Here is a 27708-nt window from a genome sequence, read left to right on the forward strand (position 1 = left end):
GGGCGGGAGGGAGAGACAGAGAGAAGAAAGGAAGATATGTTCATTTTGAAACAGGAATTTCCTTTCCAGAAATCTTTGCCATCACACAGGATGGCCACATGACTACAGAGACTGATTAGGACTTAGGCTACTTATGTAACTAGTTGAAATAGGAAGCAGAGCCTTGGTTGCTAGTGATTGAACACTATGGATAAAGTGAAAAGTTCAAAACTATAAAATGTTGGGTGAAATAAAAACAAAAAACAAAAAACAAAAAACCCAGACGGTGTGTTTAGGTGAATGGAAAATATCTTGGTTGTCAGTTTGCTTCTAATTATACTTCATTAGGGAAAAAAATCTAATTATGATTTGAATGCCTAGTTTCTATCTGTTCAATAGAAAACAGATTGCTATTTGCTTTGAGGTGAACATCAAACAAAATATCCACTAAATCACAAGTCTGTATGATGTCAGTTTTCTATCTTTATTATGTAAATATTTTTTTGAGCGGTCTTGATGTTCAAAGGAAACTTGTCCTAGACACCAAGATTAAAGTTTAACAGGAATTTTCTGGAACATCCCCTGTTTACTTTCCTTTGAATGGAGAGATATTCCCATAGCTAAGGTGACACTAAAAATGAGGCCATCCTCTCAGGGCAAATGTCAGGGAAAAATAGATCCTCATTGAAAGTCAGGAAGTAATTTGGTTGTGAATTTTGGTGACCTACTTCTGCTGCCCTGTGTTTTTCTTTCCATTGCCTTCTGACAGTTCCATTCTGACTTGTGTCAGAAACTTGTATCTTGACTACTGTGAACCCAATTAGGAAGGTAAGGGGATAACATTCTATTTTTTGTCTGATGTCTTTGATATCCCTGATTTTTTTTTTAGGCAGGGTTTTATTTGTTGCCTAGGCTGGAGTACAGTGGCACAATCATGGCTCACCACAGCCTCCAACTCTTGGGCTCAGGTGATCCTCCTGCCTCAGCTTCCGAGTAGCTAGGCCTATAGGTACCCGCCACCACGCCTTGCTAATATTTTGATTTTTTTGTAAAGACGAGTTCTTGCTATGTTGCCCAGTCTGGTCTCAAATTCCTGAGCTCAAGCAATCCTCTCACCTTGGCCTCCCAAAGTGCTGGTATTACAGGCGTGAACCACCTTGCCCAGCTAGCCCTGATTTTTTTATTTTTTATTTTATTTTTTTGAGTTGGAGTCTTACTGTGTCGCCCAGGCTGGAGTGCAGTAATATGCTCTTGGCCACCGCAGCCTCACCCTGCTGGGTTCAGGCGTGCACCACCATACCTGGCTGATTTTTTTTTATTTTTTGTGGGGATGAGATCTCACTATGTTGCCCAGGCTGGTCTCCAATTCCTGGTGTCAAGCAGTCCTCCCGCCTTGGCCTCTCAAGTACTGGGATTATAGGCATAAGCCACCATGCCTGGGCTCCTTTATGTTGTGTAGGTATCCCTCTCCCATATTCTATTACTATGTTGAAAATAACATTTTACAGTGGTGTTGACAGTATTAATCTGAGGAGAGAATGGGAAAGAAATTAACATTTGTTGAGTACCTATTTTTTGCTGAGAATCATGTCAGATGCCTTATATAAACTATCTTGAAATTTTCTCCATTCAGCCCTGGAGAAATATTAATATATCAATTTCTTGGACAAGGAAATCAAACCTCAGTGACTGCTAAAGGTCACTTGGCTGGTAATGAAAGAGCTGGCCTGGCCCATGTCCATGCCCTCTGCAATATAATGCACTTCTGGAAAATACCATTTTCTCTGCATGGCACCTGAAAACTCCACTTCTTATACTCCAGTAGGTTAACTTTTTGTTGGCAACCGGTTTTGAGCTGACTCTGTCAGAAGTATGCAGGATATTGGAAGAGGCATCACATTCTTGTTCTTGTGCCCAGATTATACTATGGCTATCACTGACAACCTTTATATTTACTTTGAGGAGAATGTCTCTGATGCCCTGGGTTCAACATATATTTTGAGATGGAGTCTCACTCTGTCGCCCAGACTGGAGTGCGGTGACACGCTCCCGGCCACTGCAGCCTCGACCTGTTGGGCGCAGGCGATCCTTCTACTTCAGCCTTCCAAGTAGCCAGAACTACAGTCGTGTGCTACCACACCTGGCTAATTTTTTGATTTGTTGCAGAGACAAGGTCTCGCCAAGTTGCCCAGGCTGGTCTCGAACCTGTGGGCTCAGGCAATCCACTTGCCTTGGCCTCCCAAAGTGCTAGGATTACAGGCTGAGCCACCGAGCTTGGCTCCAACATATTTTTTTTAAGTGTACTGGAGTTCTCTTGTGAAGTAATTACAGGTTTGGTTTCGTTTTTCAAAGTTTAGTTTCTTTGTAAATGGAAAGACAAGGGGGCTATAACTTCAGTCTGCCCTCTGGAGCTGTGTCAACATGCCCAGTATTAGAGGTGATGAGAGCTTAAAGTTCTTTCACTAAAAACTTGGAACAAGACTAGCATGGAATATGAACCATTATATATAATATAATATATACATAGAATTACATGACAGAGCTCATTTTAAATCTCCCTTTTGTATGTTAATGTCTATAGAGAATTCTAAGCAAATTCTCCCGATGGTTTGTTGTGTATTCACTTATTAATTAATTCACTTCAGTATTCAAAAATAGGTAGATAATTGTGTCAGGACACTAAGCTAATAGTCTATCTTCCTTCCCCCACATAAATTATAGTGACTATATTACTAACCTCCGTAATAAGAACTAGCCTATTAATATTTGCAGAGATGGAGAAAAAAACTAAAATTTACTCACTGAGTTTTGTCAGAAACAAAGTAGACAATTTTTCTACCCAATTTTTTAGTAATATTCCATGAGAAAATCCAAACTTGTACAAATGTTGAGTCCTATTCCTCAGCAAACTGCATGGATTTGGATACTAGAAGCTTGCAAACACAATGGCAGTATTTACTTAAATTTTGAAGTAATCATTCTTATAAGAAAAGCCAATACATTTTGTATATAATTCTGACTGAAGAGATCTAAGGAGACTCAATTTTAAAAGAATATTTAATATAATCAGTATACTCTCTCACTAAAACATCTGATGGGGTTTGCAACAAAGGCATTGAAAGAGGTTAAAAATAATCCACCAGCCTAGGCAACATAGTGAGACCTCGTCTCTACAAAAATTTTTTAAAAAATTAACAGAACAGCTACTGCTGTCGTCCCAGCTACTTGGGAGGCTGAGGCAGAAGGACTGCTTGAGCCTAGGAGTTCGAGGCTTTGGTGAACTGTGATTATGCCGCTGCACTCCAGTCTGGGTGACAGAGTGAGACTCTGACGAAAAAAAAATAAAAATAAAAATAAAAAAATAAATAAATGTGTGTGTATACATATATATATTGAGCAACATTAATAAATCACAGCACAAAATCTATTATAAACTACACTAGGCACAGCACTTCTAGATGTTTTCACTAGATGTTACCATCATCAGTTATGAATACAAGAAGTCACATTTTTAAATGTCATGATTTCTATTGCAAGTTTGATAACTTGTTTTCATCAGCACATGTGCAAACACAAGTGGAGGTTGTCATGTTGTACACACACACACTTAATATACATATACACCACCTTTACTGTCTTAAAAGAAACCCAGCAGACATGAGCATTTCATGTAAATTTCGAACTTATACATGCGACAGCCCTGGGTAATGCATTACATCAGCTGACTTATAGACTCCAGATCAAGTTCATAGTCATATAGCAGGATCACAGGCACACCGATTATATCTCATTTTATAATACGTCTTTCTGGAAAGGAAGTCATAACTTAATCTTTTATTGTAAGTGAACTCATATTTAGACACACTAAGGCAACCGGTTAAATTACTTTGGGCAAGTTATCTAATTTCTGTGACCCTTGGTACCATATATCTAAAATAGAAATGATAGTCTACCTCATAGGGTTTTTGTGGGGATGAAATGAGATAAAATATTTGAAAAGCATCAGGACCATGTAGATATTATTATTGCTCTTACCATTATTATCATTATTTGTTAAGGGGAAGACCGCTTCTGTTCATGAAAAGTCAGTCTCTGATTTATCAGGTTTTTCTATGTCAAGTTTTCCTGAGGTTTGGTACTTTAAACTTAGTAAAATTAGGTAATCTTATCACTGCTATCCACACAACATCCACGTTTTGCTGTTATTATGTTTTAGTCAAGTGCATGTCAGTGGAATTACAGATACAGAAGAAGAAAGAATTAAAGAAGCCGCTGCTTATATAGCCCAGAGAAATCTTCTTGCTAGTGAAGGAGGAATCACATCGAAACAGTCCACGGCATCCAAGCAATCCATGGTATCCAAACAGGCCACATCCACTCTTCAACAGGAGGAGACTTTGGAAAAGAAGTCAAGGAAGGTTGCAATTCGAGAAAAGGCCGAACTTCTGTCGCTGAGAAAAACAGTAAGAAAAGACAATTTAGTGGAACTTACAAAAGTGGACATGCATGTAATGATGTGTGCACGTGTAGGTATAGATTGATTTGTTTCAAATGAAGAATTATGTGTTCTTGTGGAGAAATGAAACTAAAGAAAACAAAAAAGAAAGTAATCAAAATATACAGGACAAAGAAAGGCAAATGATAGCTTTAAACTCCGTGCAATTTTATATTTTAAGGAAATTAGGTTTTGAAGAACGTTAAGAAATCCACCTTAAAGAAATAAACGATATCACTCATGTTTAGAATGGTAAATGTCAGCCGGGCTCGGTGGCTCAGCCTGTAATCCCGTGTTTTGAGAGGCTGTGAGGGGATTGCCTGAGCCCGCAGGTTTGAGACCCGCCTGGGCAACTTGGTGAGACCTCATCTCTACAATAAATAAAAAAAAAATTAGCTGGGTGTGGTAGCGCGCGCCTGTAGTTCCAGCTACTTGGAAGGCTGAGGCTGAAGGATTGCCCGAGCTCCAGCAGGTCGAGGCTGCGGTGGCCTGGAGCGGCCACTGCACTCCAGTCTGGGCGACATCAGAGTAAGACTCCAACTCAAAAAAAAAAAAAAAAAAAAAAAAAAAGAATGTTAAATGTCAAATAACTACATCTGCTTTTAAAAGGGAGAAGGGGGCTGGACATGGTGGCTCACACCTATAATCCCAGTACTTTGGGAGGCTGCGGTGGGAGGATTGCTTGAACTTAGGAGTTGGAGACTAGCCTGGGCAACATAGTGAGACCTTGTTTCTACAAAAAAATAAATACATTAGCTAGGTGTGGTGGCGCACGCCTGTAGTCGCAGCTACTCGGGAGGCTGAAGCAAAGGGATTGCCTGAGCCCAGGAGGTCAAGGCTATGCTGAGCTGTAATCATGTTGCTGCACTCCAACCTGAGTGACAGAGTGAGACCCAACTAAAAAATTAATTAATTAATGGGAGAAGAAGAACACATTTGATCTTATCTAAATGTAAAAGTGAGGCTCTATATGAAATAATAGAAATTTTGACTTCTACTTGTTATCTTAACACCAGAAGTCACTTTGCTTTCTTTATTTTTAAAATTTTTTTGCTTTTTTTTTCTTTTCAGCTAGAAGAAACTGAGTCATATCATGCCAAGTTGAACGAAGACCATCTTCTCCATGCTCCTGAGTTTACCATTAAACCTCGTTCCCATACAGTTTGGGAGAAAGACAATGTAAAATTACACTGCTCCGTAGCAGGCTGGCCAGAACCTCGTCTTACGTGGTATGTTAACTTTATGAAAGCCAAATAGATTCACAAAGTTAAGTTTACCTCTAGGGAAAGCACACAAAACTGCCAATGTCTAAGAGTCAATGAAGGCATCTACCAGTTTGTGTGAGTTTTCAGAAAAAAACAGTCTTGCATATATATGATATGGTGTAATACGAGGGAGGATCCCCCAAAACCAGAATTTATTTATTTAAAAATTGTATATTTATTCTTATATGTTTAAACTTGTCACCTTCAAAGTATTCTCCATTTGATGCAATATGCCTGTCGAGATGCTTTTTCCAATGCTCAAAACAGTTCTCGAATTCAGGAATTTTGATGACTTTTAGTGCTTCTGCTGTTTTTTGTCTCACCTCTTCCACAGTGGCAAAATGTTTTCCTTTAAGGACTTTTCTCATCCTGGGAAACAAAAAAAAGGTTACTCTGGGTGACATAGGGAGGATGGGTCACAGGGATCGTGCCGTTTTTGCTCAAAAACTGTGGAACACTAGCCCAGTGTGGGCAAGTGTGCTTCTAAATCATCCGTCACGAACTGGGCAAATGCATTGAAAGACTCCCCCCAAAAAATTCGCTGAAGTCAAACGCAGCCTCTCACAACCACCCTAACTGGTACGTCGATGCCGACGTGTTCCTAGAACTTTTGCCCAGAGGGGAAGCCTATTACAAGAGGCCTGCCCTACAAAAAATAATTTTTTGTTTTTTTGGGTCCCCCTTTGAACTGTATGAATCCTATTATTCAAATGGGTCTTCATTTTATATAACGTGTGAGGTTTTAGTTAACACATTTACATACCAGAAATACGTTTATACCTGCTATGGACTATGGACATTTCATAAAAATTCTACTTCCATCAGTGAACATTACAATATAGTATTATTTTGTGATCCGAAGCAATGCCACCTTTTACAGAATAACTAAACACCAGAGGGCTCCCATCTCTACCCTTGATGTGAGTTGAGGCCTCCATGTGCTTTCTGACATCAAGCAAAAGAGAATAGGAAGGGAGAGATTACCTAACATGAGGCCTTAAGACATTTTCTTTCCATTCAGAGTGAGCACTCCTTTCTCCTTCCATTTCATATCCTATTGCAGTTGTCAACACCTTTGTGATCCCTAAACTGAGAACTTTCCTGTCTTATATCATGAATATCTGCAGAAGTAAGCAGACATGTGAACACAATTGAGCCAGTTAACATTACTGTTTTATTCTCTAACACAGGCATTTTTCATGCTGTTTCCTTATCCTCAGGAGTGGTAGTAAATGCACGTTAGGTTGCAATATAAACACTACACAAATGTGACTGTCCCCCAGAGTGTCTGCCTTCTTTCTTTTGTTTCTAATGTTGATGAGGACAAATGGAGGTGACTGTCCAGATAAGCCCATCTAACTGTCTATGGTTATTCTTGAGAAGCAGGTGGTGCGGGTTTTGTTTTGTTTTTAATTCACTTGTAATATTAATTTGCCTTTGATAATTTGGTATTTACTTACAATTTTTCTATGCATGTAAACTCTTTTCAGGGCTCTTAAGTTTGAAAACTAAAGAATTAAAATCAAAACTGGTTATGAATTATCAGGGCAAATAATTTATAGTAAACAAAGATGAGAAATATGGGAACGTATTTCAATGACAAAGAAATTTTTAAAAGTCAACTTACAGCCGGGCTTGGTGGCTCAGCCTGTAATCCCCCGCTTTGGGAGACTGAGGTGAGTGGATTGCCTGAGCCCGCGGGTTTGAGACCCGCCTGGGCAACTTGGCGAGACCTCATCTCTACAATAAATCAAAAAATTAGCTGGGCGTGGTAGCGCGCACCTGTAGTTCCAGCTACCTGGAAGGCTGAGGTGGAAGGATAGCTGGAGATCAGCAGGTCGAGGCTGCGGTGGCCGGGAGTGGCCACTGCACTCCGGTCTGGGCGACTGAGTGAGACTCCAACTCAAATAAAATAAAATAAAAGTCAACTTACAAGGTTTAAAATATAAAAAGTAAGTTAGGTATCAATCTGCCTTTGCCTATCCTTCTCTGTGACTATAGAGTTGCACAATTTGGCCCATAAAAGGGTCATTTTTCTCAGTTTTTTAACTGATTACTTCTCACCTCAAAAAAATATTCCAAACTTGTTAATAGTAATCTACAAAGTATAACAAACGGTTAGCTTCTAGAACTATTAGTCAGTAAAAATTTCTCTTCTTTCATCATTTAAAATATATAGGGCCGGGCTCGGTGGCTCAGCCTGTAATCTCGCGCCTTGGGGAGGCTGAGGTGAGTGGATTGCCTGAGCCCTTGGGTTTGGGACCCGCCTAGGCAGTGAGAACTCATCTCTACAATAAATCAAAAAATCAGCTGGGCGTGGTAGTGCATGTCTGTAATTCCGGCTACTTGGAAGGCTGAGGCGGATCATCAGAGCCCGGCAGGTCGAGGCTGCGGTGGCCGGGAGCGGCCACTGCACTCCAGTCTGGGCAACAGAGTGAGACTCCAACTCAAAAAAAATAAAAATTAGAAACCAGCTGGGCTTTGTGGCTCAGCCTGTAATCCCACACCTTGGGAGGCTGAGGTGAGTGGATTGCCTGAGCGCGCGGGTTCGAGACCTGCCTGGGCAACTTGGTGAGACTTCATCTCTACAATAAATCAAAAAATCAGCTGGGCGTGGTAGCGCATGTCTGTAATTCCGGCACTTGGAAGGCTGAGGCGGAAGGATCATCAGAGCCCGGCAGGTCGAGGCTGCGGTGGCCGGGAGCGGCCACTGCACTCCAGTCTGGGCGACAGAGTGAGACTCCAACTCAAAAAAAATAAAAATAAAAATAAAATAAAATGTATAGGAAATAAATGAATAAGCAGAGACCTTAGTTGAACAGATATATGTTACACACTTGTTATCTCTATCTTCTTGCTTTTTAAAAATTGGTGTTAAAGGTGATTTTCAAAGGGACACAAAGTAATCTCTGGGAGATGAATATTAATATCTTAAGCATTTATTTATTCTGTTAAAAGCACAGCAACTGAAATGAAATCCCAGACACATATCACTGATGGTTTATTAAACCAGAGTGAAGTGATTCACAAAAGCAGAACTCAACCTCAGACATTAAACTCAGTACATTGTTCTTTGTTAGTCTGGAGAAGTAACTTGAAAACAAACAAGAGATAAAAACTCTCCAGAAAAATATGAGATGACCGAACTGTCAACCCTTAGAATTCCACTAAAATTCAAAAATAGAAATACTGTCCATTTTGAGTTACCCTCAGTAATAGAGCTGAGAAGGTACACTTGACCTCCCAAATCTTTCACAGATGACTTTGAAATATTGATTTCATTTACATGTGAACTTTATGTTCTAGGGGCTAGGTTCAACCAAAAGTGAAGGCACAGAGATAGGCTTCATCTCGGAAATTACTGCTAGAGCCTCCTCTAGTTCCTAGACCCTCCCCCTTTAGTGCTTAGAGAGGGAGACTCACTCGAACTGATGCAAGGAACCAGTTGTAGTGACTCCATTTCTTTTCATAAATTCTCCCAGGTGGGACAGATCAGAGCATTTCACAGAAAGTCTCCTTGCCTTGCAAACTAAGTGAAAAATAAATACTAAAGCGAAAGAACCAGGCACAACTAAGAAAATAGTTAACTGCATTTTTGAGAACAAGATTTATCCCTGGGTACAGGTGAAATTTGGATAACCAGCTAGCAGATAACTGACAATTGGTTATGGCAATAAACAGGGTCAGATCCAGGTTTTGTGGGGCATAAAGCTGGGGGGTGGGTACTCTTTACAAAAACGAATATAAAGTTAATAGTGCAAATTAGGCTTAGAGCCTTGCAGGGACTCTGGCTGGTGAGGGTCCCTGAAATGTAAGTTTCATTCTCTTCAAGGTAAATTTACCTCTTAGAGTTGACTTCTTGGAATTAATTAGGTATATCAAGCCCACCCAAATTAATATACCTTCCTGGGCATGTAGCCTTTTTTTCTTTTTTTGGAGTTGGTGGGTCTCAGTCTGTCCCCCAGACTGGAGCGCAATGGCACAATCACAGCTCACTGCAGCCTCAACCTCTTGGGCTCAGACAATCCTTCCACTTCAGCCTCCTGGGGAAGCTGGGACTACAGAAGTACACCACCACACCCTGCTAATTTTTTGATTTTTTTTTTTGTAGAGACAAGGTGTCATTATGTTGCCGAGGCTGGCATGTTGCCTTTTAAAAACTCATCTACTGGATCTCTCATGTACTTTGCAATGCTGATACAGAGTGTGCAATCTTAGTTAGCACTCTTCCCCTCAAAGAACAGGGAACCCACAACCCAAGCAAGAACCAAGGTTGTTGGTCATGGCTTTGCTGGCATTTATGCCTTTTTGGTACCCAGCTGCAGCTTCCTAGGCCTGACACTGAGGGCAAGTAAGAACAAAATATTGGGAATGACCTTCCTGAGTAAGAGGTAAATTAAAGGAATAATTTTCTGATGATGCCTCATACAGTCACGCTGCCTCCACCTTAGCAGTGAAGTCCTCAGATGCGTCTTTCAGAGACGTGTGCCGGGCCTAGCTCCCCCAGAATGCTTTCCAAAGAGAGTTTGGCTCCAAGTTTCCACTGGGCGCCTTACGTCATGGGAGTCCCTGAGGTCTAGCAGATGATATGAACACGCAGCAGCTGCTCTCCAGCCAATCCCACGTTCCTAACCAAATCTATTTAAGTGGAAGCTAGAGGTTACCCAGAGAATGCGGAACGCTAGGAGCTCGCATCACTCATCAAGGTCAGTTGCAGAGACTGCAGTGGAGCACCACTAATCCCAACGTGCTCTGAGAGCAGATGAAACCTGTTTATGCCCTGGGCTCAGTAAGAAAGTTACAGAGGACACTGCTACAGCACCACAGTGAAGCTGGACATCTTGCAAAAGGGCTCAGTCTACAGAGAAGGGAAAAAATATATACGTAGTGAAAAAAAACCCAAAGTTTTAAAATTTAATAGGCTACATTTATGCAATAACTTGTCTAACAGTCTATTCCTTTAAAAGGGGAGAAAAAGAAATTTATGTTTGTGCTTGTTTTATTTTTATAATGAAATCCTGGAAAGATATGTAAGAATCTAAGAAGAACCATTGCTCTGAGGAGGAGCCTTGTAGAAGGGGACAAGGGCCAGGAAGTTACCAGGAAGGGTTCACTGTGTACCTCTCGTACTTTCTGGTTTTTGGACCTGATAAGTATATTACAAACTCAAATTTGAAACATTTTGTGAAATAGGGGAAAAGGCAAGAGTTTTCTTTAAAAGGAGAGAAGGCCGGGCATGGTGGCAAGTGAAGTGCCTGCAGTCCCAGCTACTTGGAAGACTGAGGCAGATGATTCCCTGAGCCCAGCAGGTCAAGGCTGCAGTAGCCATGATCATGCCACTGCACTCCAGCCAGGGCAACAGAGTGAGACACTGACTCAATAAAAATAAATAAATGCATACATACATAGATAAATGGAGAGAATTGTGTTGATTTTATAGTTTTGTTTTTTTTTTTAGTCAGAATCTCACTCTGTCATCCTGCTGAAGTGCAGTGGCACTCTCATGGCCACCACAGCCTCGACCTGCTGGGCTCAGGGGATCCTTCTGCATCAGCCTTTCAAGTAGCTGGAATTACAGACACTCGCACACCTGGTTAATTAGTAGATTTATTGAAGAGATGAGATCTCACCCAGGCGGGTCTCGAACCCATGGGCTCAGGCAATCCTCTCACCTCAGCCTCCCAAAGTGCTGGGAGGGTCTGGAAATTTGGAAAACTCCTGATTTTTTTTTGCAAATTATGAGAATTTGTAAATTCCATAATGGAATCATATGTATTCAGTTTTAGAGTTGTTCATCACATAAACTTAGCAATTACTACCATATTATTATAGGGAAAAGCAGCCTGCATTACAATGGTTAACAAAAATTGTTTGCAATTTAAAATTGGTTTCCAACATAAGGATTTGGAATTTTATTTTTGATTTTTCTTATTTGTTTAATTCCAAATTATCTATCCTAGTAGGATCTCTCTCTCTGTCTCTCTCTCTCTGATAATTTTTAAAATGGGTATATAGTTATTTATTCAAAACAAGAAGGTTGGATTCTAAGCAGCAATACCATCTGTGGTGAGATTCAACATGTTAAAAATCATTTTGGCATGCATTATTGGTTGACAGAAAAAAAATTTTGTCAAGGCTTTTTTGCTTGACTATACTTTACACTGCCAAAGAGCTTTACTATAGCCCCATATTATCAAAGTCAGCCCAGCATTGAAACCGACATCTGTCTGGGGGAATTAAGTGTGTGTTTTTCACATATAAATGAAAAGTTGCTGGGTGACAGAGTGTTATTTTGGAAATACAGCATACTGAAAGCTCCTTAACTAACAGTTAATAGACTCTATATAAAAGTGATAAGGGAAATGGTATACATCTGAATATTCACAAAAATTTAAAAAACCTTTGACACATAATCCCAGGCTATAGATTAGTCTCCAAGATTAGTTGATGACTGACCGGTTTGGAATTTCACTTTCCAGAAATAACAAGCTGTGATGTGTATATAGAGCAGACCAAAAAAATCCTTCCTTTCTTCTCCGACTTAATGCCAACAACAGCCAATCTCAAGTGACCCCAAACCTGAGTGCCTCAGTGGGTGAAATTCCTTGGAGAATAGAATTAAATGGCTTTCTTAACTTAAACCATGTCCACTGCTTCAGAACAGGAATTTCTCGCACTGGCATCTGGAATTCCAGAGGAAAGACTAGAAGTCAAAATGGTGTGTGTTGTGTGTGTACATTTTAAACCAATTTCCTTTGCCAGGTGGTCATAATAGAAAAGCCATTAGCTGGGGGAAAAGGCTTACGGAGCTGAAGTGGGTGGCACTAGAAGGCAGGAGGCCGGAGCCACTGTAGGAGCTACAAAATGCTTTTGTGACTCAAACTTTATAGATATATAAACATTTTTTAATCAGAAAAGCCAAACTGGGTGTCACTGAGCCATCTGGTGAAACAGCACATGCCACAGCCTTTAGTGTCATATGGCTCTTCTTGTGCTTAGAGAAACCACTGGAAACATTCCAGCACGTGAAACAGCTAAGCAAGAGCAAGCTTCAGAGTCGTGTGAAATTACGTAAACCAATTAAGTCCAAAAAACATGGCGATGAACATGTTCTACTCCATCATTCATCGAAACAGGGAATGCTGGAGATTAGGAGTGGCCAGTAGATTTCTTTTCACTAGGCTGTCTCTGAGCAGCGAGCCCTATCTGCCCTGAGTCCTGGGTGGGGGACAGCTGCCTGTTGTCACTTCTGCGCGGGCAGGAAACAACATCACATCAACTAGTAGTGTCTTGTGTGGGTGGGGAAGAAGCTTAGGCTGCTACACATGCCAGGCAGCTGCGCTTCTAGAGCTAGTCCAGCCTTCCTTTCACATGTGAGGGAACTGAGACTCAAACAGCTTCAACTCACTTTCTTCATGTGCCGTTAATTAGAAATCAACTTATCAGGATGTATATGTTTGTCACAACAACGTTCCTTCAACCAAAAAATTATGAAGCTACAATGAACCTATTGCGTTACGTGATAATTCTGTTCAATCTAGATTAACCAACAGGAAGGGCCTGATATTTGCCCATAACTGATCCTTCCTCCGGAGTGGGAATAGTAGTAAATGCGGCTTACACACAATTCCCATTGCAAGAGACTAGCAACTTAGATGAGACATATCTGCAGCTGTAATTTTGATCACTGTTATGTTTAGCAATTTGAACCAAGCAACCCTGACACAGAAAGGTAGGGGCAATTCATATTGTGAGACATTTTAGGGAGGAGTTCACAGAAGAAGTGGCATCTGAACTGAATCTTGAAGGATAAGTTGGTTTTTGCTAGGTGAAGAAGGAGAATAATAAAAAAAATTTTTAAGTGTAGAAAATGAATAATATGGAGCTGGGCTCAGTGGCTCAGCCTGTAATCCCAGCACTTTGAGCGGCTGAGGTGAGTGGATTGCCTGAGCCTGTGGGTTCAAGGCCAGCCCGGCAACTTGGTGAGACCTCGTCTCTCCAATAAATAAAAAATTAGCCAGGTGTGGTAGCAAGTGCCTGTAGTTCCAGCTATTTGGAAAGCTGAGGTGGAAGGATCGCAGGAGTCCAGCAGGTCAACACTGGGGTGGCCATGAGCATGCCTCTACACTCCAGCCTGGGTGACAGAGTGAGACTCCAATTCATTTAAAAAAAAAAGAAGAAGAAAAAAATGAATAATATGATTTAGGGACATCAGGAGTATATATGTATGTGTGAGACAGAGAGAGTTGGGGAAAGGAAGGAGCTGACTGAAGCTGATATTTTATACCTTTCCACCACTTTCCCTGTTTCCAGACCTTTTTATAATCATTTCCAAAAGTCCAAAGAAAAGAAACGCAGCTCCTATTGTTAAAGAACAATTGGAAAATGAAAGCATCACATGGATCAGGAGCCAGACTGCTGCGTTCAAATGCCAGCTCTGCTATTTCTGGCTTTGCGACCTAGGCAAGTTCCTTAACCTCTCTGTGCCTTGGTTTCCTCATCTGGAAAACGAGGTTTTAAAAAAGCACTACCTCATATGGTAATGATGAGGGTTGAATTTACCAGTATATACATAAGACACTTAGAGCATTGGCTGGCCCATCATCGATTCTCTGTGTCAATTGTGGTTATTAGTGCTATTTATGTCATCTGGGCATGTGAAGTGAGATTTCTGAAAGGGAAACAAATGAAACCCAGTTCCTCTTTGGGCAGAAAATGATTTCAGTAGAAAAACCTGGTCCAGCACCGTGGCCACTGCCAGTTGAGAACATGAGGATGTGGAAAAGAATCCAGGCTCCACCTACAGACCCAGAAGACCCCTTGGGGGAGAGACCCCTTGGTGTAGCCTACCCTTTGAGGACTGAGACACTAACCAGAGACAGAGCAGTCGGAAAAGGGGAAGCCTTAAGCTTTTGTTTGTCAGAAGTTTCCTTTCATGATTTATATTGTAAATTTTTCCGTGGTGTGAGCCATGTTTGCTGATGACATAGAATAAAACACTTAAGTATAGTGATCTTTCACCTGCAATGACATGGTTTTTAACAATATGCAAGAATGTTGCAGGAAGAATGTTTTGCTTTCATTCTATGCAGACACTCAACAATAAAACCCCTGACATAAAGTCTACCCCTTTGTTATGTCAACAGTGGTCAACTTTTTAAAGCTTTTTAATTGTAGTATAATATGCACAAAAATGCATATGATACATAAATATATAGCTTTAGTGAATTTTTGTAGATTGCACACACACATGTAACTAGCACCCAAATCAAGAAACCAAGCATTATCAGCATCCAAGAAGCCTTCTTCCTATCCCTCCCCGCAACCCTGGGAAATTACCATTCTGACTTCTAGCAGCATTAGTTAGATTTTTTTGGTTTTGTGTCTTATATAAAAACAATCATACTGTGCAATCTTTTGTAACTGACTTTTTTCATTAATGTTATGTACATGAAATTCTTCCATATTGTTGCAAATCATCAACTTTTTTCACGTAAGTTTACAGAGGAGGGGAAAACACTTCATCAGGAAGTCATATTGTATTATTGCTAGTGCATTTTATTTGAGCTAATATAACTTAACAGTGCCGTGTTTGCAAAAGGTATTCCTGTAAGAACAGAGTTGTATGTGTGTGTGTTGAATCATGAAGTTACTTCTACTTCAACTTACTTCATTTTGTTTTCATTATCTTATAGGTATAAAAACCAGGTGCCAATAAATGTCCATGCAAACCCGGGAAAGTATATTATTGAAAGTCGATATGGAATGCACACTCTGGAGATTAACTCGTAAGAGAACATTAGTGTCCATGTGTGTTGCCCACATTAGCTCAGGGAGGTGCCTCATCACTACAGTTATCGGCCACTCTCCCTGCTTTGTCCCAATGCAGTGTGATCACAATGAAGGACAGTCATATACCGTTCTTCTCTTGGTATAACCTAGAAGTGATATGTGTGACAAATCCTTACCATTTCTACACTACCTCCCAAAGTGATTTTTGTATTTGAGTTTAGTCAAAGATGAGAAAAAAAACTTTGTATATTTTTATTATCCTTTTATGTACTTGAGAGATTTTTGTAGACACCAGTAGGAAAATAAGTTGCATAAATATTTGCATTCCATAATCAATCAGAGTTCATCAGTAATCAATCAGAGTTCCAAATTGCTGTCATGGTCATACTCTTGTTTTTAATAAAGGCCTCAGAGATCAGGGTGGATGGCATTGAAAGTGGGCTGAACTTAGAGATACTGTCCTTTCCTTCAGCTTCTCAGGAACTATGGGAAGGTGTATCCCCTGTCAATCTATGTATCTGAGGCAGGACTGGACATTGGGATGTTTTAGGGTAAAGTAAAATCAAAGCAAAATTTGAAAACACAACCCACACCCAAATTTCTACATTCTCAAAGGTTTAGCATGCCTCCCAATGTAGTTTTGAAATCCAAATCTAATTATGTGGATGAAAAGGTTAAACAGGCTCCCATCATTTTTAGTTCAGATAAAACCACTGAATGCTGAGATGTCAAAGTGAAATTCACATCATTCATTCTCAAGAGATTTATAGTCTTCTTCCCAGATCACAAGAGTTGGCTAAGGGATATGGGACCCTGTGATGCTTGCCAAGCACTGACCCCAACCTAAGGTCACATTAGTTCTGCCAGCAGGTGGTTCTACTGAGGCAGCAGTGAGTTATGCGTTTACTTTCAAAATTAAATAGCTATGAGAAGGGCAACTGTGTTTGCCTTCCTAGGGTTCTATTGATGTCTGTAAAATTTCAGCAAGAAATAAGTTTACACAAATGAAACTAAACCCTGAGGAACAATGAAGAACTGGTAGTGATAAGACACAAAACAACCTGCTTTGAAATATTAGCCTGTTCATCTCTCGGCAAGATCAGTCTCTCCCTAATTTCATTTTTATAAGACATTCCAATTTCTGTATTATAACTTAGAAAAAAGTCCAAATGCCACTTCTCGTGTTAGCTGTGTTTAGCTGTAAGCTAAAACTCAAAGTATGACCTGAATCTTAGTAGATCTTAGAAGAACTGAGGCGTAAATAACTTACTTGTGCTTTGAAACTAGAACACAGAGCCACACATAAGACAAATCTGACTCAGGTTTGTGACTCAGAAAGACTGTGGGAAGGGTCTGCTTCTTTCTCTTCCCTGTGGCTCTGTTACCCCCACCTCAAGGGCAGGGTAGCAGGGAGGCCACACCTTCTGGTGTGCTTCTAGGTAGTTACCTACTACAAAGGTATGTGGCTAGACATTTTCCCTTCCCAATACACCATTACACCAGTATATCACAGTGTTGTTCACGCTGTAGTATATGTGCCTAGAACTTTGTTGACTTTATATATATATACATATATATATATACCAAACGAACTGGCTAGAGTCACAGTAGACCATAGGTGGTCCCCCTTTACTCTGTGTTGCTGGCATGAAACTGTAGATCACTTGGACGAACTATATAAAATCCTATAGGTAGCTAGATCAGAAACAGTAGCTCCATCAAGAGTCCTTAAGAGCCACGTGTAGCCACCGATTTGCAGTGTGCCAAGACAGCAAAGAAGTCCCTGAAGGAACAGCTAGTAATGACAAGGTCTGTCACTATGGTGGATGTTCATTTCCAAATGTTCTTTCAGATGTGATTTTGAAGACACAGCTCAGTACCGGGCCTCGGCGATGAATGTTAAAGGAGAGCTCTCGGCGTATGCTTCCGTTGTGGTAAAGAGTAGGTTTGCTAAATTGGTTTTTTTTTAAAGTTTCTTCCCATTGCTAAAATGAAGCCAATCACAGAGCAGTTCACATGCATTTCTGTTTTGTCTTCTAGGATATAAGGGCGAGTTTGATGAGACTCGTTTCCACGCTGGGGCTTCTACCCTGCCCCTCAGTTGTAAGTTTAAAAACAGGTTTGCTAAATGTCATCTCCGTGAAATACAGCATAATAAGCTATTCTATAATGCAGAAATAAATACATATCATATATAATGTGGTATAGCATGTCCTAGGATGGGTACTTGTGGGTTAGTTTTATGTATTAGGTATTTGTGATTAGTTTTTTTTTTGATTCTTTGATTACTGTTCTCCTTCGGAATCTAATTGCTTTGTTCTGATTTTATGAACACTCAGATGTGATGAGCTACACATAGCAAATACCTTAAAGTTTTTCTGTGTTAAACTGAGAAAGAGCATTATGCAAACCTGGGCAGAATGATTTAACCAAACGCACACAGGCAGACATACAGACACACAGACACGTGAGTCTGGAATACGTGAAAGCACTCCTACTCATCGCTAAATATCCAGTCACCATCACCTCCTTGGGAAATCATGTCTGACCCCCACTGCCACCCCCATGCCCTACCCAGTTCAGGGTTAGATGTCCCTGGTGAGGTCATGGCACCTCATCAAGGCACCTATGACACTGGACACTGTTACCCGTTATGTGTCAGTCTCTCTCACTGGTTCATGAGCCACTTGAAGGCAAGACTGAACCTGTCTCTAAACCCGAGTGCACACTGAGTAGATATTCAATAATAAATGAAAAAATTAATGCATTAACTTATAAAGTACAATTTAAAATAAAGTCTTAATGTGTTTAAATAATAAACTATTGAAAATATTCTGGTCAGTGGTAATTTGTGAAAATCACTTTATCTATATCAGAACTTCTATTTATGAGAAGTAATAAAAGTATCATTTTATAATTGCTGAAATCATTTTATGCTTACAATGGTCGACCTGGAAAAGGTGGACAAGCTCTAACTTATTTTTCAAACATTAAAAAAAAAGTGGTGGTTTTGAAAAAGACAGATGAAGATACAGTCTCACGGTCAGTTTTTCATGTAACTGGTTAGTTTGGTGTCTGTATTCAATGTACTCCACTGACTTCATAGAATGGCTTCTCACTTTTTAAATTTTTATTTTTGTGTTGGGGTCTCATTCTGTTGCCCAGGTTGGAATGCAGTGACATGATCCCTGTTCACCACAGCCTACCTTCCTGTTCTCAGGCAATCCTTCTGCTTAAGTAGGTGGGACTACAGGCACACGCCATCATGCCTGGCTAACTTTTGGGTTTTTTTTTTTTTTTTTTTTTTTACAGACAAGGTCTCATCGTGTTGCCCAGGCTGGTCATGAACTACTGGACTCAAGCAATCTTCCCGTTTTAGCCTCTCAAAGTTCTGGCCTCACAGGCATGAGCCACTGTGCCTGGCCACTTCTCACTTTAATATTCCAAGTTGTAATCATTGGTACCAATCCCATGGCGGGAGAGCATGATGGGTGGAACAATAGAGGAACACATCCCAAACTGTGCCCCTTTCCTGTCACTTGATTCAGACTGAGATAGAATATTGGAAATTTTGAACATGTGACTTGTCTCCCAGTGTCCCCAGGATTGGCCTATTGATCGCCTCACAATCCTCTGATCTCTTCTCTTTCCCGGACATATCAACATTCCTGTTTCTCCCTTCCCTCCTTCTCTGTCAAGCCAGGTGCTGAAAGCCCAGCTCAACCTTACCTCTCTTACCTCTCAACCTTACAATGCCTCCTCTGATGACCCCTGAATTGAGCACAACTGTTCTTAGCAGAAAACAGAGGGCTCATATTCACATATTCAACTAATAGTTACTGAGCACCTGCTATGTGCGAGGTACCAATTTGAGTGCTTAGAATATGCTGATAAATATCATAAACGAAGCTGCCTGCCCTTGAATCTGTTCTAAATCATTAACATTTATTGATCAGTTTTACCAGGTACTTACTGAGACATTTTTTATGTGCATCGATTCATTTAATGTTCCTCAAAATCTTATGAAGTAGGTGCATTTCTATCTGTGCTGTGCAGATGAGGAAATAGTTTAGAGAGGTTAAACAGTGAGGCAAGACCACCCATAGTAGTAGAATAGGGTCTTATAACCTGGTCTTTTGAACTGGAAACCATATTTTAAACAGGGAGTCAGCAAACATTTTCTGTGAAGAACTAGATCGTAAATATTGTAGGCTTGTGGGCCATATGGTCTCTGTCACAGCCACTCAACTCTTCCACTATAGCACAAAATCAGCCATAACAGTAGGAGAATGAATGAGCGTGGCTGTGCTCCAGTAAAACCTTATTTATGAACACTGAAATTTGAATTTTCTAGGACTTTTCACATGTCACAAAATATTATACTTTTTGATTTTTTTCAGCCACTGAGACACTTGAAAACCATTCTAAACAGTACAAAACAAGAAGCATTCGAGATCAGGCCCACAGACTTGCCAACCCCTGCTCTTAAACATTTTCCCAGGATGGAAAGTGTGTGTGATGAAGGATTGAGGACATAACAAAGGAATGTTGTTGTGTTTTCTGGTTGTTAAAGCTGGGGTGCCTCCTACTGAACCCCAAAGCTACCTCAGACAGTGCAGCTCAATCTCAGACACAGAGAATCTAGATGCTGAGTCTACTTCCTGGGGACCAACTTGCCTTTCCATTGGGAACTGGAATATGTGGGTCACTATAGGCACTTCTGGTAACCATCACCTCTCCTCCCTAAGGCAGCTTTAGAACCAGCCCAGACTCCCAATGCTGTGCAAAGTCTGTCAAGTTGTTTCTCTCTCTGGTCTCAGTGGACTATCACCATATAGAAGTGAGACAGATGGGAGATGTACTTCCAATGAGAAGTTATGTCACTGTTGGCTAGTGGTTGCCTGGGAGCACACAAATTCAAGGCAGTACAATGTATTGGTTGAGGGCACAGGCTCTGGAAACAGCCTTCGGGTGTAAATCTGGGTCTGTGAGTGAACATGGTCAGTTATTTAGCCTGCCTATACCTCAGTTTCCTCTTTTATCTAATAGTGATGATAATGTTACTTACCTGTTAGGGTTATTATGGGGTTTGAGTTAATAGCTATACTTGGAACAATAGATGGCAAAAGTTGAATTCAGTAAATGGTAGCTTGAATTTTCAAGTTAATTCAAAGGGGTCTTAGGAGGAGAGATGAAATATGTAAGAAAGGGCCTATATTTTAGAGCTGGAAATTTATGGGTTTAAATTTCATTTTCACAGCTGCTACCTGTGAAATAATGGCATTAGCTGTATATTACCTTTGTGAATTTCCATATCCCCTTCTGAAAGAGAGGGAAAAAATATCTTTGCCATGGAGTTGTTGCAAGGAATAGATGGCATGTCAAATGTGAAGTGCCTGGCATGTCTTAGCTCATTACCCTAAGCAATTATTTCTTTCCCAAACCCTTTCTTTTGTGAAAAGAAAAAATAAAACCTAGGAGAGTTGATGATGCAAGCATTTGCTCAATCTATAGATAGACATTCCCGAGGATAATAATTTCTAAAGTTAGAATTTTCTAGGCCAGAGCAGTGTTTCATACCTGTAATCCCAGCACTTAGGGAGGCCAAAGAGAGAGGGTTGAGCCCAGGAGTCTGAGACCAGTCTGGGCAACAAAAGAGACCACATCTCTACAAAAGTTAACAAATTAGCTGGGTGTGGTGGTGTGTGCCTGTAGTCCCAGTTATTCAGGAGAGGCTAAGGCAGAAGAATCACCTGAGCCCAGGAGGTTGAGACTGCTATGAGCCGTAATCATGCCACTGCACTGCAGCCTGGGCGACAGAGTGAGACTCTGATCCAAAAAAGATTAATTACTTAATTAACTTAAAAAATAAATTAGAATATTTTTAACTTGTCCATTTCTCCCATTGACATTTCTTATATTTTTTTAAACTAAGATTGTTAAAGAAACTGAAACAAGTTACTGAAAAACTCCATTTTTAAAAGTTTATTCTATGTATTTTATTTAAAAAAAATTTTTTTTTTGTAGAGACTAGGTCTTGCTATGTTGTGTAGGCTGGTCTTAAACTCCTGGCCTCATGCAATCCTCCACCTCACTTTCTCTAATTTCTGGGATTACAGGCATGGGTCACTGTGCCCAATGAAAAAGTTTATTTTTATTATTTTCATGGATACAAAATAACTGTACATTTTTATGGGGTATATGTGATATTTTGATATAGACATACAACATATAATGATCAAATCAGGGTAATTGGGATATCCATCACCTCAAGCATTTATCTTTTTTTGTGTTAGAACCATTCCAATTCCACTCTTCTAGTTGTTTTGAAATATATAAAAAATAATTAACTATAGTCTCCCTATTGTGCTATCAAACATTAAATCTTATTCCTTCTACTTAACCGTGTTTTTGTACCTGTTAACCAACCCCTTATTTCCACCTCCCCACTACCCTTCCCAGTCTCTGGTAACCATCCTTTCGCTCTCTATGTCCCCCATGAGAGTGGGCACATACAATATTTGTCTTTCTCTACCTGGCTTCCTTTAATTAACATAATGTCCTCCAGTTCCATCCATGCTGTTTCAAATGACAGAATTTCATTCATTTTTATGACTGAACGATGTTCCATTTTGTATATGTGCATTGATTCCATATCTTGGCTATTGTGAATAGTGTTGCAATGAGCATGAAAGTGCAGATGTCTCTTCAATATACTGATTTCTTTTGGATGTATATCCAGCACTGTGACTGTTGGATCGTATAGTAGTTCTAGTTTTAGTTTTCTAGAAAACTCCATAGTGGCTGTAGCAATTTACATTCCCACTAACAATGTACGAGGGAGTCCCCTTTCTCTAGATCCAGGATCTGTTATTTCCTTTTTTTTTTTTTTTAATAAAAGCCATTTTTATCTGGAATGAGATGATATCTCATTGTAGTTTTGATTTGCATTTTTCGGATTAATAGTGATGTTGAGCGTTTAAAAAATATACCCAGTGACCATTTGCAAGTCTTTTTTTTTTTTTTAAAAAGTCTGTTGAGAACTTTTACCCATTTACAAAACTGAATTATTTGTTTTTTTGCTATTGATTTGTTTGAGCTCCTTGTGTATTCTGGTTATTAATTCTTTGTCAGATGAAAAATTCCATTTTTATAAGTAACTGATAAGGCTATTTTGCCCCAAGAGACAATCAGTAGAGTTTAAATTAACTCAAAATTGGCTGGGCGTGGTGGCTCAAGTCTGTAATCCCAGCAATTTGGGAGGCTGAGGTGAGGGGATTGCCTGAGCCCACGGGTTCGAGAACAGTCTGGGCAACTTGGCGAGATCTCATCTCTGTAATAAATCAAAAAATTAACTGGGTGTGGTAGCACACACCTGTAGTTCCAGCTATTTGGAAGGCTGAGGCAGAAGGATCACCTGACCCCAGCAGGTTGACACTGGGGTGGCTGTGAGTGTGCCACTGTACTCCAGCCTGGGCGACGGAGTGAGACTCCAACTTAAAAAAAATGTAACTCAAAATCTAAAATTAAAAAGTACATATAGAGCCGGGCTCCGTGGCTCAGCCTGTAATCCCGCGCCTTTGGGAGGCTGAGGTAAGTGGATTGCCTGAGCCCGCGGGTTCGAGACCCGCCTGGGCGGCGAGACCTTATCTCTACCATAAATCAAAAAAATCAGCCGGGCGTGGTAGCGCACGCCTGTAATTCCGGCTACTTGGAAGGCTGAGGCGGAAGGATCGCCGGAGCCCAGCAGGTCGAGGCTGCGGTGGCCGGGAGCGGCCACTGCACTCCAGTCTGGGCGACAGAGTGAGACTCCAACTCAAAAAAAAAAAAAAAAAAAAAAAAGTACATATATTGTAGCTAACAATTTAAGTAGGCTAAATATGGTATTAATGAGCATTTAAGACATTAATCCTGACCCTTTAAATTCTATTCATTATAAAAATAAATTTAGTTTACATAGTCAATAAAGCAAGAATTTCCATACAAATGATATACGCACATGTTCTATATACTTCTTATATAGGACTTCATTTTTGCCCAAATAAATCACTTTTTTTAGTCTTTGTTTTTGACTGCCTTCTGCCTGTGCTTGTTAAAATGCTTGTGTCTCTTTGATGGGAAAAAAAACTAAATTGCTGTTACATGTTTTTGTTGTTCCCAGTTGCTGTGACTCCTTATGGTTACATGTCCAAGTTTGAGATCCACTTTGATGACAAATTTGATGTATCTTTTGGGAGAGAGGGAGAGACAATGAGTCTAGGCTGTCGTGTAGTCATCACTCCTGAAATTAAACATTTCCAGCCAGAGATCCAGTGGTACAGAAATGGTGAGTCTTCATAATACATTCTCACTTAGGTTCTTATTTGCAAAAGATTGCAGACTGGATCACAGATCCTTTTATCAGAGCTGATAGAATCTGGAAGTTAGAGGGGACTATCTACTATATGTTTAAAAAGTTTTAATATATTTAGCAATGTAGCAACATTTTCAGAATAGATTTGTCAAGATGATACTTTCTTATCACAAGACTATGTTGAAAGAATTACAAGAATGTGTATTCATTCTATAAGTTAATTTTATTTGGTTAAATACCCTTCCTCATAGATTTATCATTTATACCACAGAAATTATTTGAAACTTTAAAAAACATAACCTTATGAAACAATAAAGTCCTGATATTAATCAACCAGCAGAGTAACTTAAGAGAAAATCAGACCTTGGCACTTTTGTTCTAGTGTATTAAAGGCTCTTTAGAATTTTGAAATTTCTGATAAGCATATTATGAATACAAAATATTCAAGTTACACTGATGTCCCTTAAGGATGCAAACATAGATACAATGATGCTTTTGTCTTATATTATAACAGAGGCTGTTAGAAAGAAAATCCTTCTGTTGGTTGGGTGTGGTGGCTCAAGCCTGTAATCCCAGCACTTTGGGAGACTGAGGCGAGAGGATTGCCTGAGCCCAGGGGTTCAAGACCAGCCTGGGCAACACGGTGAGACCTCGTCTCCACAATAAATCAAAAAGTAGCCGGGCATGGTAGTGCGGGCCTGTGGTTCCGGCTACTTGGAAGACTGAGGTAGAAGGAGCGCCTGAGCCCAGCAGGTCGAGTCTGGGGTGGCCGTGAGCATGCCACTGTACTCCAGCCTGGGCAATAGAGTGAAACTTTAATTAAAAAAAAAAATTCTTCTGCTGTCAGTTCCTCTGAGTCTGGTTTTTAATCATAATTCAGCCTTACTTTGCTTCAAACTAGAGCCGTGATACTTTGGTGTAAGAAAGAAACAAGGATTTAATTTCCTCTTTTAAGTCCCATTTGGGTTAAAGTCTGTTTCAAGTCTAGGTAATGCTGCAGATCAAACTCAAACAAAACTAAACAAAACAAAAAACCTATAAAAATAAATTGATCAGTTGAAATATTGGACTTAAGAAATAATGTTTTTCCAAAAGAATAATAAATCTTAGATCCAAATATACTGAATTTGTATACCAGATTATTTCATACAATAGACCAAAACATTGAACTGTCTGGAGAGCATAAGGGATTGCCCCCAAACACAGCTAAATTGTGGCTACGTGAGACTTGCAGACCTGCTGGTTTTCACTCTAAGCTGGGAGATCTTTTCACAACACTGCACTTCCTCTTCTGTCACCAAAACATTAGGTCCAAGACAGAACACAAACCTCATGGGAAAATTTGTACTTTCTCTGACCTATGGTAGTGAAAAAAGCATTGACATTTAAAAACTTGAATTTGCCCCTAGGTACATATTTATCTGCAAAGCCCACCCTAGCTCCTAGCTAATAGGAGATGTGTCCTGGAGAAAGCAACGAATAGGCCAGGGAACTCTCACCATCCTAATTTATCCTAAAGTCTTCACAAGTTTATTTCTGGAGAGGATTATATTTTAAAGCTCTTAAAAATTTAAAAATTCCAGACACATTTAGTGACTCTATTTATTAGTAGGTTATCATATAATTTTTCAGTGTAAATGTTTTATAAAATAAACTTTGGAAAGATATAGCAAAATGAAAGAAAAATATTTAATGATAATGCTTTGGGGTATTTCTTGTAAGGTACTTTATGATTGCTCAAACTCCATTTTGTACGTGAAAATGACTTAAGGCCCAGAGAAGTTAAGCAGTTTGCTCAAAGTTGCATAATTACTTAATAAAAGACGTGGGACTGAAACAGACTTTTTGGGCACGTGACCTGTGCCGTCCCACAGGACCACTCTCGGAAGGGAATCTGGGCTTAGGTTAATGCTCTGCTGTCACAGGGCTGGGATTACAGCGTGAGCCATTGCACCCCGCTACCGACTTGAAATTCATAATCATTTTGACCTTGTGCTTTATACATGAGGTCCAGTGGGACTATAGTGCATGCACATGATCAAAGATACACCAGTGGCAGTGCAGACACGCACAGGTGCCTCTGTGGAGGCAGCACAGGGACCCACAGTGCGAGGCCAGCTTGCCCCTCCCTCCCTAGAACTCTCCTCTGTGGGATCTACACAAATATTATCCCTCGGTCTGAGCACTGGGAGAAGAACTGCTGGCAGTCAGGTCATAAATTTTGTCAGTAAACTATCACAGAACAAAAATGTATGTATAGACATTGCAATAAAGCACATAAGGCAGTTATAAGAATTTTTCAGAGTTTATAATCTCAGGTTTTGAGATTCAGAAATAGAAATTAAATTTAAAGATTATAGCATTTGATGAAAAAGAACTGAGTTTCATATGAAACTTTGGATGAATCAATTATTGACAAGGAGGACAGTTTTAAAATTAAAGCTTATAACTGAATATATAATAATATAATTCATAAACAGGCATTCTGGATTATATATCTATATCACGAAATTATTTTCACTTGCTAGTATGACCTCCAAAGTTAGAGGGCATGTTAGAGACATCATTATAATGCAATTATATAAATTGACATTTAAATTAAATTTAGACACATGAAACTGATTTGTATGAAGAGTTAAATCTTTTTAGAAAAATTATTCTTTAAGAATCATGAGGTTAGAGTACTAAAATTTATATTTTGAAGTAGTTTATCAGTAAGTAACCCAATATTGTCATAGCTTACATAACATTCTTAACAGCTCCAGTAACAGTTGCATCAGCAGAAAAGTCCTTCTCAAAAAACTATGGAAATGAATAATGACTGATGTTGACTTTAATTATATAAATTTAAAATGAAATTTCTAAAATTATAAATTTTGATGACTAATAAATGAATTTGCAGAAAAATGTGCCAGGAATATCTTATTATCAATTAAGGTATCACACTAGTAAAATATTATTATTTATTGTATATAAAATTATGGTAACAAAATATTATTTTTTGCCATTTGTATTACCCCTATTACATTTTATAAATGTTTTTAAAGGAAAAAGCCATATATTTTAGCATCTCTAATTGCACTTTAGCCTTATTTTTTGAAGAAAGAGCTCTTACAATTTAATTTTGCACCTTCTCCTGAAAATTGTGCATCTGGCTTTGGTCCCCTCACTTTTGGCATAGTATTTTTGCTAATATAACTATGACAAAATGACTCAAAGTCCTAGAGACTTCTCCTAGTAATTAAGTTGCTTTCAGTGTAGAAAAGACTAAGAGAGAAAAATGGAGAGGTGGGAAGAATAAAGGAGGAAAAAATAAGTTAATTTGATTACTTTTAAAATTTTTAGGAGTACCTGTTTCTCCATCAAAATGGGTGCAAACACACTGGAGCGGAGAACGGGCAACGCTGACATTTTCTCATCTCAACAAAGAAGACGAAGGCCTCTACACCATCTATGTACGGATGGGGGACTATCATGAACAATATAGTGCTTATGTCTTTGTTCGAGGTAAGTCCTAACAAAAAACAGAACACCTAACAGTATTTAACATACTGAAGCCAAATTTGTTTGGATTACAACACAGTTCAAACATGTGTTTGTCAAGATGAAAGAGCCATTCATCCTTTAAATAGGAATCTTAGTTTCCAGTAAAATTAGACCTAGTGGTAAAGGTGAACCCCGAAAGCACCAACGCAAAGGTACCCGTTTTCCAGACCATATTACTGTCACAAATATCAAGACTTTTCTCATCTTCAGTGAACCACTAGTACGGTTCTCTAAAGGTGTTCAAGTGGAGATGCTAAATCCTAATGACACAGAAAAGA

At 39.6% G+C, this 27708-nt stretch overlaps 1 protein-coding gene across 1 annotated transcript in view; it reads left to right on the plus strand.

The window, feature by feature from the left end:
* Positions 1-27708, plus strand: part of MYOM1 (myomesin 1) — a 146811-nt gene that overhangs the window by 32579 nt on the left and 86524 nt on the right. Inside the window, exons 4-10 of the mRNA XM_008074759.2 lie at positions 4196-4442; positions 5546-5703; positions 15435-15527; positions 17384-17472; positions 17572-17634; positions 23693-23857; positions 27230-27391. Of these exons, the coding sequence (XP_008072950.2) occupies positions 4196-4442; positions 5546-5703; positions 15435-15527; positions 17384-17472; positions 17572-17634; positions 23693-23857; positions 27230-27391 (977 nt within the window). The remainder of the gene's footprint in view (positions 1-4195; positions 4443-5545; positions 5704-15434; positions 15528-17383; positions 17473-17571; positions 17635-23692; positions 23858-27229; positions 27392-27708) is intronic.

Source organism: Carlito syrichta, unplaced genomic scaffold (assembly GCF_000164805.1).
Source record: "Carlito syrichta isolate Samal-C Ts95f unplaced genomic scaffold, Tarsius_syrichta-2.0.1 Scaffold317479, whole genome shotgun sequence".
In the NCBI taxonomy this organism is placed as follows: Eukaryota; Metazoa; Chordata; class Mammalia; order Primates; family Tarsiidae; genus Carlito; species Carlito syrichta.